The following is an 18651-nucleotide window of genomic DNA, read 5'->3' as shown; positions in this document are numbered from 1 at the left end:
AACCCTTGTCCAGTTCCTGATGATGTCTTCATTTGGATAAAAAATGGCTCAATTTCAGAGCGAGTGCTGCCCTGTTTTGAAGCAGAGCTTCTGAAGTGAGTGTTATTCTTCTCAAGATACAAATGAGCACAGCCAGAATATTATGATTCTGTTTAGGAGGGCACAAATTCACCGTTTGTCCTAGCAGTTGCTTGTTGTCCACATTGTTGTAGAAACAGGCATGAGCTTAAAACAGGGGCCCCATTCACAATGGGAAACAACGTTACACCGCATTCATTACAACGCATGCTTTTACCCCGCATGCCGTTGCAGCGAAAATGGCTTGGGGTAGGAGGTGTTGGATTTAACTCCCACACTCTCCCTACTATTGCACAGACTGGAGTTGGAAGAGTAAATGATACTATTCCAACATCCAGTGCACCCCCGACAGCAAGTCGGTGTAAAACATTGCGTTGCAACGTCATGCGGGGTAAAAGCCTGCGTTGTAACGTCATACAACCTTCACAATGAGCATGAGAAGTAGCCCTTCTATAGTAATACTTCACATGCTCAAAAATGCAGTTCACAAAGACGTGCAGAGATTGCCTCCTACAACTGTTCTAGTCCTTATGCACGGGATTCTTTACTACAATGGTGGTGAAATATGCACACATAAATATCGGTTTTTGATGTAAATCTGAGCATGTCAAGGGGGGGATGACAGAAAAATTAGGAACATCTACTACAAAGTTAAAGGAAGAAAGGAGGAATTAAGGAGGTGCTCAGATATTTGGATACAAATGCAAAAACACACCTACAACTCAATTTCATGGGTAGTAAGCTCTATATAAATAGCACCTACAATTAAAAAAGGGCAAGTCATTTGCAATTCACTAAAGTTACACCCACATCTACCACAGCCCAAATAGGCTCAAATATATTCCAGCAAAGATTTAAAGTAAGTCCCACACTACATATGACCACACTCTTCAAAGGACTCAATCGAGGCAGGGAATATCATTACCAGTAGAAAGACGTACACATAAAAATATATAAATAAAAAATAAAAATGGTGATATAACTTTAGACATTTCATACATTCTCATACAACATATTGTACAAATGTAATAAATAAACCGGATGAAAGAAATGTAAAAATGGTACTTATAAATGCATATATTGTAGCAACCTGTACAGATTAGGTTAATGAAAATGTACAAATAAAATGTTAAAACATAAAAATTAAGTGAATGTTAATATTGGTGATACAACATGTGACTTATTAATCACACATTTACATATAACTATAGATATGTACCTATCTTTGTGTATTGCTTTGTGTAAACATGTAGAATATTTATGTTTAAAAGAAGTACAATAACACTTGAAAACTGGAGTTTATCCGGTGCATCTTTGGTCTACATGGTACTTCTTCCATTGTACATCTATGTACCTTCCATGTACTTGGATCTGTGTGTTTGTTACTTTCCTCCTGAAAAGCATATACAATGCATTACCCTATTTCTCATCCTGTACCTCTAGCACTAGCTTTAATCTACATATTCCTACCTCCTTTATGCATCTATATACTTTTAATATACTTATGGATCTATATATTTATCACTTTTTTCAAATTCAGTAGAGCCAATCCACTACCCTATTTCTCACCCTATACGTCTCACAATACATCTTCTAACCCAACTTTCTGACTCATCTCAAACTTCTTTCTACTATTATTTCCAATGCACTACCCTATTTCTCACCCTATACATCTATCAATATATCCTCTACACGCACTCTCTCATTTATCCCAAACCCCATACCACTACTATGATCTCCAAAATAACCCTTTCTACACTCTCCCTTACTCTGCCCCTCCTTGCATCATCTGACATCTTTTACTATTCCGATCCCCAGAACAAACCTTTCCAAACTCTTTCCTCTGACTCTTTATTATTAAAGGGGCTTATAAAGCGCATGGTGACACCACCGGGCGTATCCCCGCGCTGTGGAGAAGAATCAGGGTGTCTGAGGAAGAGAACTACAGGGTGAATAAATGGGTTTTTAGTAGTTTTCTAAAAGTGAGCTCATTATTCGCTAGCCTAATGTTGGAGGGGAGGGAGTTCCATTTGTTGGCTGCCAACGAGCGGAATGATCGACCTCCCATTCTCGCTTTTTTTATACGAGGGATCTTGAGCAAACCCATTCCCATGGAACGAAGGGATCTGTTAGGCTCATAGGGAACAACGACCCCTTTTTACTTATCCAAAAGCCTCCTCCTACTGCTATGACCTCCCAAAAAATTAAAAACCCTTCACTCCTATCCCTCCACTATCCTTTTCAATCAAAATAATAGACTAACATGTTCACTTCTCAAATGTCATATTCCACTATACTAATTCACCACTAAGCCTTTATGGATCCCAGAGTAATATGCTACTCGCCAAAAAAGCGCTTCAACACCTCATCAGAGGTAAGCAAGCATTATATAAATGCAAACCTTTTTCCCTCTTCTATCCCTCCTCTACCTTTCTCTATCCATCTGAATAACACATCCACCACTCAAACTATTTTCATATTTCACTATACTAATTTTCAACACTAATCCTTTATGGGTTCCGGAGTAGTGAGCTACTCGCCATTAAAGCACTTCAACACCCCATCAGGGTTACAAGCGCTATATAAATGCAAACCTTTTACCTATTCTACCCCTCCCCAACCCTTATCAATCCAAATAACTGACTAACATATCCACCACTCCAATTACTTTCATATTTCACTATACTAATTCAACACTAATCCTTATAGGTTCCAGAGTAGTGTGCTACTCACCAAAAAAAGCGCATCAAACCCCATCAGAGGTAACAAGCGCTATGTAAATACAAACCTCTGTCCCTCTTCTATCTTGCCACTACCTTTCTCTATCCAAATAACTGAATAACATATCCACCACTCAAATTAATTTATATTTCACTATACTAATTTTCAACACTAATCCTTTATGGGTTCCGGAGTAGCGTGCTACTCGCCAGAAAAGCACTTCAACACCCCTTCAGGGTTGACAAGCGCTATATAAATGCAAACCTTTTTCCCCCTTCTATCCCTCCGCTATCCTTCGTACTCCAAATAACTGACTAATATCCACCACTCAAATTACTTTCATATTTCACCATATTAATTCACCACTAATCCTTTATGAGTTTCCGGAGTAGCGTTCTAATGCCCCCCCCAAAAAAAGGCGCTTCAACACCCCATCAGGGGTAACAAGCGCTATATAAATACAAAAATGTTTTCCTCATATCTTTCCGCTATCCTTCCAAATACAAATAACTGACTAACCTATCCACCACTTTAATTACTCTCATATTTCACTATACTAATTCACATATTTCACTATACTAATTCAACGCTAATCCTTTATGGTTCCCGGAGTAGCGTGCTACTCGCCGAAAAAGTGCTTTGACGCCTCATCAGGGGTAGTAAGCGTAATTACAATACAATACAATAATGTAAATATTGGTGATATAATGACATTTCATGCATCCTCATACAACACACTTGTACAAACCTAATAAACCAGATGAAAGTAATGTAAAAATATTACTTATAAATGCATATATTGTAGACACCTGTACAGATCATGTTATTAAAATGTGTACATACAATGAAGATAAAAAATGAAATTAATGTGAATATTGGTGATTTAACGTGTGAGATTTTATGCACTTCTATACTTCATATTGTACACATGGTAATAAAATTAAAATTTATTAAATACATTTTATGTGGAAAAAGTAGTCCTATAACTATACTTTGCAGATGCATAGGGGAAACGACTCCGCTCACATCCAACATTAAACTACCCACACTCAAAATAATACACATACACACACACACGCACAACACAACTGTAGACTGGGTGTGGCTCCCTATCCTCTGGTATCACAAGTGAAAGAGTGTTGAGCCCAAGGCATGGGCATTGTTTATGTGCTCCCAGTAGTAATGTTTGTCAGATTTATACTTTCCTCAGGTAATGCCTGTTTTCCCCTTCATAGTTCTAATTAGCTTAATAGTAGTTCACTGCGTACATTACATAGACCTACAGTTAGTGGATGTATGCCTAAAATGCATCCATGAAACTACTAGCAGTAGCTTTACTGTGTTGTACGTATCCCCACGGGATGAAGACATATACTTTGCCTTTTCACTCTAAATCTCCTCTAATTGCATTTAGGTGGAGAGTCACACCTATATCTAGTTGTAAACCTAAGTGTGGACATTGAAATACGTAGATTTACCTTTGTGAATTGAACCTCATAATTACTTGTTAGCTTCCTTTAACATAGACTTTTTTTTTTTTTAAATGACTGCAGTCTACCATAAAGGCCTTTAAACCAAAGTCATATGTTAGAGAGCGCAACAATCAATAGTAATTCTGGACAAATGACCATCACCAAAGTACAAAAAAAAGCAAAATGTGGGTTTTCCTGAAAAAAACTAAAATACATTTTTTTAATCGTTTGTTTGGTATTCTGTATATTTTGCTATTAAAACATGGTGATGATACGGATGCACGCAGTTAAGATATGGACTTTAATTTCAACAATCGTGACTAGTGTTTTCCCCTTAAGGAACTCAAATGTATATTTGACTTCAAGTGTATTTTTTGTTGATTTGTATTCAAAGCGTGCTTGTTTTTGCTTTCTTTGCTATGGCATTACTTATATGCTCTGCTTAAACAGCAGTTTCTGTGTGGTGTTCTTCAGCGCTTGATTGTGGTTACAACTCTTACATTCTATCCCTTTCATTAAACTCTACGCATGCTCTAGATAGGAACTTTGAGAGCTGATGATACATAAACACATTTTTACTTGCCATCAAAATGTTTTGCTATCGGATAAATATAGACCAGAGTTAAGCTAAATCTGTGTTTCTTTCCGGGCAGTAATCTAAACCAGATTTTTGAATGCTCTTTTTTTAGGTTGTGGATTTCATCCTTCCACCATTAGTTTCTTTGGTCAACAGTCAAAATGGTAAGACTGACCACATCAACTAACATTTCCCTAAATTATGGATTTTTTTCTGTGATTATGCTAGATTGTGGTGACGTTGTTGGCATTTTGTCTTTCTAGTGGAATGGAGGCTCTTGAGTTTGCGACTGCTAGCGGAGACCACATCATTACTTGCCAGCCCCGAGGTCATTGCAGGGGAGAGAGAGGAGAGCCAGGAATCCAACAGAAAGTTCTTGTCTCTCATTAGGGATTCGTTGATTCCACAGTGAGTACAGCTGCTGTGCATTACTGTTTCAAGGTATTTGGAGAAGTAGGTGTAGAGGGGTGGGTTGCTCTGCAAGGATTAAGAGAACGTCTTTCGGCTTATCCTGCTTTTCTGAGAGCCGGATTCAGGTGGAAACAGAAGATTACATTTGAATTAGCATTATAAATTGTGCAGCTTTATCCCACACATATGTTATTTTCCCCATGTATATTTCACAAGATCAAAACTGGCTAGGTGCGCCCAGCGACAAGAAATTGGAAAGCGGGGAAATATGTAGTAATCTGGCGCACAAACTCCATTACCTTAGTTCATCGCGCATACTGACCTCCCAGATTCTGAATGAGGTGCTCCTAACCAGGAAAGGACAGAACCTCACAGCATCAGTAATTCCTGTTTGGTATTACTTCGCTAAAATCCCTTGGCACTGAAAATGAGGACCAACAATGTTGTTATTCATTCAAAGAAGGAATTGTTTCCTCAAAAGTCAGCAACATTAAAAAACTACAGGTAGGCAATAAGATCCATCCTAAAATATTCATCAGGTGCCGCTAGAGGTTCTGAAATCTTGCAAATAAAATGTGACTACAAAACAAACCTATCATTGATCAAGCAAGAGCCTAGAGGACAGATGGACAGGCGCATTTTAAAATTAAAAACAAATTGCAGTAAGTGTTGGCTCCTAATGGGTGATAGCAGTAGTTAAAGCTAAAACTCATCAGGCAATAACACGCCAGGAGTACTATGGGAGCCAACAACACTCACGCCATCTTTCTCGGCTAGTCATCATTCATCCTCGCAAGCAACACTTCCAGAACTGCTGACCCAAATTAAATACTTGTCGACAATCTAAAACCTTAGCCACACGAACGGGCAGCGGCCCTTAATCCACTTTGCAGCAACATCCTTATAAGTAGCATGCTTCCACTGTGCTGGAAGGGTTCGGTCTTAAAACCACCCTACAAAAAAACGCAGTAAATCAGACCCTACCAATTAAAGACATTACTTTATATGAACTGAAAGGTAATTCTTTTGCCAGACTGGTTCTAAAAAAAACTAAAAAAAACTTAGAAGCCTGGGCCACGGTAAACAGTCTTGCGTTAACAAACAGAGGGGATTCTATCCCATTTGCTCAGCACTTGACACAGTCTTCATCCCTGGCATCACTAACCAGCAAAATAATTTTTAGTCCTAACAGCAAAATCCTCATGTTTTGCAAACTATACTGCTGCATATGACCGTGTTGATTATGTGCAGCTGTAGGCCAAACCACAGGCACGGAAGATTGATGAACCATTATTAAACTTAATCATACAATTAGACATGGAAACCTTAGTTTCTGTGAAATTGTCATCTAATGATAGGCAAAAATCTCTACCGCTAACAGTCTTGAACAGTGGTGCATTGTCATCTTTGTTGTCTGATGGCATTTGTGTTGTGTGATGCATCACATGTTGGGTCATCATGTCATTCAACGTGGCAGTCATTTTGAAAGTAAATAAAACATTGTTTTCTACAGATTCTAAATGCACATCACGTTGAATGATGTGACATAAGGCCGCAATACGTCACATCATGGAACGCAGTGGCTATTTTGAAAGTATAGAAAACATTGTTTCTATATATTCTAGAAGTGTGCTGCTTTGTCTGAGGCGCAGATGTAATGTATATTTTGTCAAGCAGCACCGAGGCCATCACGAAAGTATAGACAAGAATGTTTTGTGTTCTGTCCTTTTGATGTGGTTGGGCTTGGCTTTGTCAGTGCTGGCGGATTTTAAAAGCCTCTGAAATTGGTAAAGCCAATAGCAACAACGACCATGATGCGGGAGAGGGGCAGCGGGGGTGGGGAAGGAAAACTTAAGTACAAATAATATTTAGAAAAAAGCGTGGTGTGAGAGCTATGCTCCAGGGGCGGAACGTATTCGGAATAGCACAATATTAAAACAGACAAAAGTGAACCAACCAATGAAAGAGACAAAAGTGTTTTGCAAATTATGGAATACGTTGCTGCCTGCAATGAAAAGCAACAGCTGACTGTAATGAGTCCGCAAAAATTACTTTCTTCACTTATTATTATGATACATCTCGAACGTAGACCTTGAGGGTTTGTGGAGTAGAAAACCAAAGAAAATTGTTTGTCACTTCTGTGCCTGGAGTTTAGAGATCATAGACTATGTAATTTGCCTTTTCACCACACTGCTACACCTGCACAAAAAACATCTGGGCGTTTACTTCAATGACGAATCTTGTAGGACTAAACAAGCACTGTCGTGCTCTTTTTCTTTGGCAAAAGTAATCAAATCATCCGCCACCTTGTGAAGTTTTGATGGACTGCCCTGCAGACAGTTGGAAGCTGATTTCATATTGACTGGGAAATGTACCAGGGTAATCCATAAAAAAAATATGGCAATCGCAAACTGAAATATCTAAACTCCAGGGTCTCAAATACAAACAGGGTTGCTTTAAAGAACACTCCAGTTTTTATCAGAGAGAGAATATTCTCTGACAGCGGTTAATTTGTAAACAGATAGGTGCCGGGTTCCAATTTGCATAAGTGTGACAATTTGAACTATTCCAGGCTGCCGTGAGTGCGAACGATTGACTTGTTATGGTTTTTAATAATATGGAAGTGTGAAACAGTTTGCTAGCCTTCAAAAAGACAGAAATCGCCACCATGTGGTGGACAGACATAATTAAGTGCTAGTGTTTATAAACAGGTGCTCGGCACTGGCAAACACTGGCACAAATTAAGCACTGATGAGTTTTATTTTATAGGTGTTTAGATTGTTTTTAACTTCCTGCTTTATAATAACGGGAAGATTAGCCATTTTTAATTTTCTTTTTCTTTACTAAAATTTATTATATTATGATTTTATCACACACAATAAAATGTACTATTACTAAAGATTAAAATCTATTACAAATTACTCTGATCAGAGAGAAAGCCCTCAAAAACACGGATAGGCACTCCCTGGCGCCCGAAAATGCTGGGAAGCCATGCAAAGGGTAGAAACGTGCTATGAAAAGTTAATTACATAACCTATGTTTTAAGCTTGGGTAAAACACTGTGTGAGCTGAAGGACTGCAATATTCCTAGAAAATCGATTATCCCAACTGTATTCAGTTATCTTCTTTCTTAATGTTCTCTGTCTTTCAATACTGGTTTACAGAGTCAGATTCAGAGTTAATGTATGTACAAGGCATTTCTCACAATTCAGCAAAAGGTTCTAAAGAAGGCGAAAATGTTAATTTGTGCCGCATTGTATTTATATCTATGAAAAGTCAATGCTAAAGGCGAAAGAAGATATATTTACAGATCGTGAAATTATATTTAATTGAATATGAAACCATTTGTTCCAGGAGATATTTAAATGTATTTAATAACTGATGTGTTAAAAGTATATGGTAGCTTTGTAAAAGAAGCATTGACAAAGACGATAGGTCTGGCTTATGCAAAGTTGTGTGATGGTTATCCTTATGAAGTTTTTTTTCAAGCGTATGCCACAAAAAAAAAAGAATGGTAAAAGAAAACATGGTGCCATCTTAATGTGGTGGTAAAATGATTGTAATAAAAATTGTAAATTTAAGAAACATTAACCATTTCATCTAATTTTACTACAACTGTATGGGTGCTACCATCCAGGCATGGACACCAAAGCACATCACCATGCTCGCACTCGAATCATAACTGTTCAAAACAAATTTACACATCTGTCGAGCAATTTCAATGTGTAGGCGTCTTCTGGCGCCGGAAGACGCGTTAGGAATGAATCGTTTACCCGCGAATTGAATCCTCTGAGCCTACACATTGAATTCGCCGGACAGATGGTACAAAGTCCCCCGACGAAGGGCTATGAGCCCGAAATGCATTGGGCTAAAATCTGAATCAAAGTGAATGAAATTAAAATTTGAACATTTAACAAAGACTATGAATGAAATAGTCAAAATTCAAGAATAAATAAATTACCTTGAAGAAATTAAGACATGTAAATTTGTTTTGAACAGTTATGATTCGAGTGCGAGCATGGTGATGTGCTTTGGTGTCCAGAACACACATATCATTGCAGTAATTTAGAATCCTCGTGCCCAGAAGGATTACCAGCTCAGCACCACCCACCGTGAAAAACATACGAGAAAGTAAATACTTTGTGAAAAGTTAGAGTGCGACCCCACATACCAATTGGCATTCATCCATGCCACTGGTGGCCATTTCTTATTTGGCAATATAACATGACGGACGCCCATGTTAGATCTATGAATACAAGTATTTTTTGTAAAAGATAAAAACAGGCAAGAAGCAAGTAAACTTTGCAGGCAGCCCAGCAATGTCTTGCAGGGACAGGCGGATAGCATCGGGGAGTGAGGAATAGTGGTATTAAACTAGGTGGATGGGGAAGAGCACGGGATTGAGTGGGGTAATGTTGTCGGGCAAGCAACACAACCAGGAGAAGGAAAGAGAACACATGTACTTCCACGGAGTGTGTTCAATGTAAAGAAAAAAATAGTTTTCCCGAATGCAAGCATGCCCAGCACAAGAAGGATACAAGTCAACCAATCAGAACACTGAGAGATCGAACTAATCCTGGGCGTAACATACACATGAATAGGGAGGAAAGCTGTTGAATTAGGAGTAGTGAAGGGAGTTAGACAAGAAAGCTATCCAATTGGGAGCAAGGGGCTGACCAGACAAGAAAGTCATCTGATTGTTAACAAGGGGCTGACCAGACAACAAAGCCATTTGATTGTGAGCAAGGGTCTGGCCCCAAGCCCCCTCTATGTAATTTGAAAGAAAGAGGTTTGACCACACAATTAGAGCTGTATATAGCTGAGACTGAAGGGGATAAAGAATGGAAGGAAAAGGCATTTGCAGAATTGCACCTACTCAAATCCTGGTGTCAGTCCTTGCTCCTGCATCCATTGATTCTCCGTTCCAAAGCTCCCTCCAACTATTGCAGGCCGCCCATCCTTGGCATCGCTTCTTGTGCCTTCTGCATCAGGCCCAAGATGCATGTTAAGTGCCAGCAAAAAAAGGACACTCACTCACAGGGCCTTTCCCATCTCTCACTTTTGCGCCGAGGGACTCAACTTTCAGACCGTTTTTCTGACGGTGTCCTTATAGAAGTCCCAGTAACAAGCCTTGGTGTGCTCTGTCAAGGCCATCGGACCAGTATCTCAGGATAGGTAGTAGGATATATGCCATCAAGGGAGCTAAGACAGAAACTTTCTTTATGTTATAGCGCCCAACCAAGCTTACCTAAGGTATTGTATGTTTTCAACCAAAAGGTTTGAAAATATGCCATACCAGAAGTGGGGGTAAACTGTTTTACAAACTGTAGAAGCAGCAACAATGTATCCATGAGCAACTGGCTTCAGAAACTGACACAGACACCTTAGATTATAAAGGAGAAGAAAGCGTGAACATGATACTCAGTCAGAATGTCACAGACCATACATTGCTGTGCTCAATTCCACTTCAACGTTTTATAAAAAGGTCAGCTTGACAGTTGTGATAGCAAAAACATTTGCAAGACATGCCATCAGACAAACATGTAAACTACCATATATCTCAAGAGTGCATAACTCTTTACGATAACCATGGTCTTAAGATGCTGCTTTATTCCAGTCTCTCAATTTATCAAAGTGGACGATTGGTTAAAAGAGTGTTATGAAAAAGGCATGGCAAGTTTGCGAATAATGAAAAAATAAGGCTGTGTCCTGATAAAATATAAAGTGTGTATAAGTGCTGCCTAGCTGCAAACCGAAATTACCCTCGGCTTCAAGCCAATAAATTGCCTTATTCTGCTCAATAACATTTCTAGTCCCTTATTTCGTTTGTGCTGGAAAATGTATGTCCATTTGTATTTTACAATTTGATGGAGAATGAGTAGGATGTCGTGTTTAGCATCAATCTTCATTCAGGAGTATGCATCCAATATTAATATAAGAAGTCAAAACAACATTTAATCCATTAAAATGTACTCAATATATCTGAAATGCAGTAAACTTAAGTAAACGCATACCATACGGCTAATCCGTGTTAAAGAAAACAGGAAAATGGGCACATATAAACGAGACAGTAATGGTTAGACAGTGATAAGAGGTGGTTAGGCTGTACTGTTCTCAAGCTGATTGTTAGTAAGCTTTGCTCTCGAACAAACCCTCTTCCACATTCATTGTTTTCCAGTTAAGTATTTCTAGATGAGTCATTTATAACAAGTAATATCTTCGCTAGAAGAAAAACCTATGTTTCATAACATTTTTCGATGGCTGCTCTGTTTTGCTGCAGATTAGTAATCATGGGCCCATGTTCTGAGGACTCTGGTTTTCTATTTTTTTCCATTTAATATTTTTCAGAGTAGGGTGTCTTTTCCTTGCTTTTCTGGCTTAGGAACTTTAGTCAGCAATGACTTCCTTGCCGGCACTTTGTGGTCTCTGTCGGCCACTACCAATGAAGGTAGTAGCCATGCTGCTCCGCTATAAACCTGGAGTCATTATGTCGTATGTGACACCTAGCCAGCTTAGCCTATACATTCTCATGACCACTCTGACACCTAGGCATATTACTAGTTGAGTAATCTGTGGGTAAACATAGTATTCATCAGTCATATCATTACTGAAAGTAAGATAATTGTTTTTTTCTATATATTACTGCTTACCAATTTGTGATTTTCTCTCTTTCAGGACTGTTCACATGTCCCTTCTAGGCTTTGTTTTCCTTTTCCTTTTGATAGGCCATAACAGCTCTACAGGAGAAGCAGGCTCTATCCATACATGTCAAAGTCTTTTATTCAGTATATGAAGTCAAACTGTACTGTTGTTAAAGTCCATTATTTCAACATGTAAATACTGATTGAGGTCAAAAGAAACGTAACCGTATTCAGTTTTTGCCTTGCCTTCATCTTAGTTAGGTATGAGATTGCTCTTGTGACTAGTATATCTAAAATGTTTGTTTTTTCGGTAGGTATGATAATATTCTGTTGGAGGTGGAGCCGATACCAGTGTATGCTCTGAAATTGTTAGTGGCTCTCACCGAGAACTACCCTTCATTTACCAGGTAAACAATTGATTATTTTATTTTACCTGTAAATTCAAATAATATATTTGATTGAAGAGGTTGTAATGAGTAGTAGTAAAATTGTATTGATGTAATCTCTAAAAATTATTACTATTTTATGCTTTACTACACAGTAAATGGGTTGTGAATTAAAAGTTGTTTCACTGGCCCTTCCAACAAAAGAATAAAAACAAGGTAATCACAGTTTCCACAAGTGCATTTTGTCTATCAGAAAGGTTGTAATCAATTTGAACTTTACCGATAAAGGAATTTTCGATCCATGTGCTTGTTTTAAACAAATCATGGGCTACTAAGTTGAATCAAATGAATGTAACATCTATGTATGTAACGGCTTGTAAAACCTTTTTTGAACCATAACTCTTACAATGGCAGTCAACATCAAAATTAAAAAACTGATTGTGCACATTTCCTTGTTAACCAATATGTACATAGTCCTTATTCACTGAACATTGAGTGTTAACTAGCACTCTTTCATTTATTTGAAGATACTTCCCACTCAGGCAATAAGAGATAGTGGTTTTGGATGCATTTAATACACCAGTGTAACAAAATTTAGGGGGCCCCACTTTAAGGTATGTGGACAGCCCCCCTTTGGAATCATTCATAAACACTAGGATTCACCCTTCAGGGACTCAGTGGAGGGTTTTAATTCAAGGGTCATGCGCATTACCTACAATGGTTGGAAGCACATAGTGTTTCTTAAATAACCCCTCACACACCAAAGGGCCCTTGGTGTCATGCTTCATCATAGGGGTCTTCGTGCCCCTCTACGGGACGCGGCGTGCTACTACCTACGGATACGCGGGAACACTGATATTGTTAACTATATGCGGTGTAGGAATGAGTGAGTGGAAGGGTCAGGGGGTGAAGGTGAGTTAAAAAATACCTCGCTCCTGTGGAATAGAAACTTTAATATTCAATGTGGCCGGTATTGTTAAAAAACGTGTGGTCATAGGTGTATTGTTTCAATGCACAAAGCCTCCTGTGTGTGTCAACATATTTCAAAGCGTGCACTTCTTCTTCAGGACAGCTTAACAGATCCCTACCGTTCTCACATAGATCTAATGTCAATGTCAAAATTCATATAGTGCTATATAAACAGGTAGTAAATGCTACGTGTTAGAGACAGACTCATCTTAATATAAAATACGATACCAATTCAGATTGTCGTAAAGTGTAATCTGAAAGAGAAACATAGCATTTAAAAATACATTAGGTATGCGATGCATTCCGTGTACAAAAAAGTGGTGACCTGTAAAGAAGTGATGTTTACAGTGCTTATTTTTCATCATAGGATTAGATGTGATCTCTACACCGGTGCAGTGTCCTGTAAAAAAAAGGGACAATACAAGACGCACAAACAATAAACAGAAAACACACACTCTACATGGAACACTTCATGGTTGACACTGTGGGGTTTGAAGAGGCGTTATAATGAGATAGTGGGATGCACAACAAAGAGGGAACAAAGGGGTACATGCTTGTTGTATGAATGGCAATGACCTAGGAGCCTTAGAAACTAAACGAGAAAAGGGGCATTAGATCTGTCTGATCTCGAGTCCATAGTAGATGTCAACGGGGTGTTGGGATCATCGTCTAACCGCCCTAAATCGGCTGTGCCATACTTGCATTCACCAGGGTACTGCCTCGCACAAACATCTCCTCCTTGCAGCTCCGTAGATACACTGAGACCGCATGGTGGCCTCTATTTATACTAGTCCTAATTGATTAGTTTGCCGCCAAAGGCAGTCTGATTGCTGCATCGTTAACAGAAATGCCTGTGCGTGCTGCCGGCTGCAGTGTGTCTGAGGGTCTACACTGCCCTCGTTGACTTGGATATGGATTTACTTGAAGAGCACTTCTGCTCCTGGTGCTTCTAGGACGCTAACCCATATAGCTGGCGCTGTTCTGCACTTGAGGTACCGAATAAACTATAGGATGACGAAACTTCTCAAGGGATATATATAGCACTGATGGTTGGTATCTTAAAAGGAAAGTGTCACACTACCAATAAGTTCAGGTGAACTGGCTCTATGGTATGTCATCCTGAAGACCCTCTATGTGGGTGCCCAGACAAAACACCCATCGTTGTTCTTTATGAATTAAGCCACTCTCGGATTGTATTTGCTCGCTGACTGTCCATAGTAGATCATGCACTGTGTGTTTTGATGTCAGGTAGTGTGTTGCCATCTTGGTGGTACTCCTCCGGACGTTGCTCTTATGTTCAAAAATTCGGATTCTAATTGGTCGCGATGTCATGTCAGTGACCAGTGAAAATAGATCACATCTAATACTATGATGATGCATAAGCACTGTAAATATCACTTCTTTACAGGTCACCACATTTTTGTACACACAATTCATCGCATACCTAAGATTTTGTTAAATGCTGTGTTTCACTTTCAGATTACACTTTACGGCAATCCGAATTGGTATCGTATTTTATATTAAGACGAGTCTGCCTCTAACACGTAGCATTTACTACCTGTTTATATAGCACTATATGAATTTTGACATTGTCATCAGATCTATGTGAAAACGGTATGGATCTGTTAACTTGTCCTGAAGAAGAAGCAGCACGCTTCGTAACATGTTGACACACACAGTAGGCTTTGTGCATTGAAACAATACACCTCCGACCTACACCTTTTTAACAATACCGGCCCCATGGAATATTAAAATTCCTATTCCACAGGAGCTAGGTATTTTTTAACATAACTTCTCCAGTATTAGGGGTGTCTTTCATAGATTCACATGCCTGAATCATTCCCCGTCGTCGGAGTGGGAGTCCCACGGTACATAAAAAAGCAATAATATGCCATAAATATGTAGTAATACTAATAGAAAAAGAACCAGGAAGTAAAGTAGCCAATGCTACAGTAAGAAAAACTTCCACATCTATGACTCTCATAGTCATTATGTATAGTCCAAACTACAGCCAATCAGGCGCCAGCACCCACCAGAATGTTCTCCCCAGAGGCTCAGGCTCTCATATTTTCTACCGCACGTCGTGTGAAAGGGAGTCTCCCTGAGCTCTGCTCAGTTTTCTTAACTCTAACTTCAATTTTTCTACTTTCAAGGATGTCTTCTAAGAAATCTCTCTTTTGAGCCTGTGATTGCTGTGGTAAGCTTCGGCTTTTTGAGAAAGATCCACATAAAAAGTGTATCTATTGCCTGTACCCAGATCATCAGGCCTCTGACTGTAAGATCTGCAGAACCATGCCTCAAAAGACTCTCAGGGATAGAGAGGGTCGTTTACTTCTGTGGTTGAAAAGGCTAAAGGATTCTTCTAATCCTGCTTCTGAGGTAGGCAGCATTGCCTCTGGATCTTGTAGTGTAGTTCCTATTATCCCAATAGGCTCTGCGCATTGGAATAATACCTTCAATAGTATAGGCCTAGACCAGACGTTAACTAGGTCTACTACTGTCGATATTAGACTTAAAGTTTTGGGTTTGCCAGCTAGCTCAGAGTTCACTAGAAACTTTCTCGAATAGGCAAGGAGGAGTTGAACCTCCCTGGATAGACAAGAAGGGATTTAGTTTCTGACAACCATAGAACATGACAACTTTGCTCTCCCCTAATCAAGAGTGTATCTCTAGAGTCGTGTGAAAACAAAAGACGACTTATTTTACTCAGTCAGTACGTGCATTCTTAGTCTCACCAGATTGTAGAGAAAAGGAAGAGACGGGCGTGTTCAATAAAAGATGTTATTTATTGATCAGTCTCTTTTCTCATACAAGAGAAATGGATCGATATTATTGCAATACTTATGGTTAAGTAAAGTGCATACATTAAAAGCAGAAGTATAAAATAATACTGTAAAAACATTGATATGGTTTCTAAGCCATATGAAGGTTTAAAATGAATAAAATAGATACATACATATATACATTTGACTAATCGTACTCAACTGGTGTTTCTAACTACGCCTACCCCGTGTACCTGACCTAAGCCTAATACGTGGGTGGGAATAGAAAGTTACAGTTTAAGTTAAGTTTGTTTTGCCAAGTGACTGACTATGGAATTCTCTGTGAGGGGTTATTCAGTTCTGTACCTGGAATCTAGGATGAATGAGGGATGGTATCTCTCGTCTCTGGTCTCGATATTCCAGGCTGCCTGCGAGGGCTACCCGGAAGCGCCGGAGCTGGATTTCTCGGCAGGAGAAAAGGCAGCGTGTCGTTCTCAGCGCGTCAGGAAGGCGGGGCTGCGCCAGCGGGGTCTGCTCTGGGCTTCGGCAAGTCTGGCTGCTCCGATCTCGTCACCACCGCGTGTGTTTGCATAGGGCAATATCGGTAATATTTATACCTTTAAGGTGCCGAGATTGACGTAAGGATGGACATAGATACGTCAATAAGGATGTCATACGACTCGGTCGTTAGCACATTCTTTTGCTGAAGTTCTCGATGAAATCAAAACAATGGCCGCAGGGTTTTTCCCAGGTTGTCATAGGTTTGATTTGTTTTGAGAACTCCGTATGCCTTATCAGGGGCTGGAGGAATATCGCTTGTCTAATTAGATGGCAAGCGTTATGACCTAATCAGATAACACGTTCCTGTGCCGTAGTGTGGCTTTTTCAGATAACGGTTCCTGCATCATGGGGGTTTTCAGCATCATGGGCTGGCTGCTAGTTAACTTATTAACCAGAATAGGGTCAGGAATAGGGGGATCGATACAGAACCTATAGGAATACATCACACCCACTCCACGCTAACTATGGACATATTTACGAATCTATGCATAGTAAAACAGACTGTAGAGTATAGTGTATACCTTACCACCCCAAAACACATAATGCATTTTGAAATTATCAAATATACGGAAAAAACAGTCACATGTAATATATGCACTCAAGCTGTAGAATAATGCTAAAGTAATCACGCATATGTATACATTATTGCTAATTGGTATATGAGAATTTACACATGAAATGGCTCTTAATACAGAAAAAAGGTTCGAGACCATTTCATCACAGAATAAAATAATTATGAACATACCAGCGGGCAACTAATGTCTATAAAGTATCTAAAAATAGAAATTTTAGTTCTCTAAGAATAGTTCTTACTTTAAGCAGAAGATAAGTGTCCCGAAAAAATCGTAAAAATATTTTTGGGGCTGCTGAAAAAATTGCTGTCCGTGAACTGGAGGGAAAATTGTTCATGGTATTCTGTTATTAAAGTTGAAGGCCAAATTCAGGGAACGCCGTGTGCGAGCTTGCTCAAAAGTCTCTATTTCTGCTCTGGAGAGAACATCATATCATTTAGACTGTCGAAAAAGCTGTCAACAGCTTCCTGGGAGAGTTCCACCAACTCGGAAAAAGGGGTAACCATGCATTCGTTCGCATGATTGTCTCCACTGGCGTTTTGATTTGGATTGATGACAGAAGGTCGTACCTGATCGATGCTGCTTTCATCTTGAACTTCACTACCCCTTAATCGTGATGGTGAAGCTTCCACGAATGCCGTCATCAGGATTGGTAGCCGTTGAGGGCAGCACAAAGCATGAGCCTTTATTGGACTCAACAATGTTTCTGCATCCATTGGCGCATACGATTGTAGCGTCAGACAGGTGTCTAACACGCATTCTTCTCCGCATAGCAGGCACCTTAATACAGGTAAAACACATCGATGCCACATTGGTCGAAATGAAAGAAACCAAGTCATGTTCAGGTCTCTAAGCCGGGATAGTCCCAGGATTTTTGATATCCGGTCCCGGTATCCAATGGCTCGGATTGTTTCTTCCCTTGTCGTAGGTGTTTTGTCTGTGACATGGTTTGCCATAACGAAATATTAGGACCAAGAATAGGATTCCTGCAATTAGTCCCAAAATGAGGGGAAGTCCGCCAAAAATCGAATGGACGAAATCTGGAAAAATACCCAGTATGGCTTTGAATGGTGTTAATGCCATCGAAAATACTGTCTTAAATACTTTTGAGACTCCGCTGGTATCAGAAATATTTAAGATTTCATTCAGGATTTCTGCGAAATGTATGGGGGAATTAGTTGATAATAAGGAGTGAATCTCTGCAGTCGTCCTTGCGACTAGGAGATCATACGTTTCTTTTGATGACGTGAGCCTGGTTGGCGTCTGAAGAAGCACTGTTTTCATTCTGCTCAAAGTATCTATTCGAATAGAAGTAATTTTCAAGTTGGGCCATGCCCTTGCCTCCCTGTCTTGAAAGGAGCTGGGGAACAATAAGCGTCCACAGCACTTGACCTTCGCAGTCGTAGTTACGAGATAAGGAGTCCCGGGCATAAGACTACAACATCTGCGATCTACAATTAGAATGTAACTCCCATTGTAGAGTCTTTGAAAGAATGGTTCT

General features: G+C 39.5%; 1 protein-coding gene across 5 annotated transcripts in view; it reads left to right on the top strand.

Annotated features, from left to right (window-relative positions):
- ULK4 (unc-51 like kinase 4) overlaps positions 1–18651 on the top strand; it is a 2246396-nt gene that overhangs the window by 1004846 nt on the left and 1222899 nt on the right. For all 5 annotated transcript variants that reach the window (XM_078663530.1, XM_078663529.1, XM_078663527.1 and 2 more), the window contains 3 exons: positions 4961–5012; positions 5112–5256; positions 12215–12307. In XM_078663530.1, the coding sequence (XP_078519656.1) occupies positions 4961–5012; positions 5112–5256; positions 12215–12307 (290 nt within the window). The remainder of the gene's footprint in view (positions 1–4960; positions 5013–5111; positions 5257–12214; positions 12308–18651) is intronic.

This window comes from Lissotriton helveticus, chromosome 10 (genome assembly GCF_964261635.1).
Source record: "Lissotriton helveticus chromosome 10, aLisHel1.1, whole genome shotgun sequence".
Classification (NCBI taxonomy): Eukaryota; Metazoa; Chordata; class Amphibia; order Caudata; family Salamandridae; genus Lissotriton; species Lissotriton helveticus.
The sequence above is the reverse complement of the archived record's forward strand: the minus strand, read 5'-3'. Positions and strand labels throughout refer to the sequence as shown.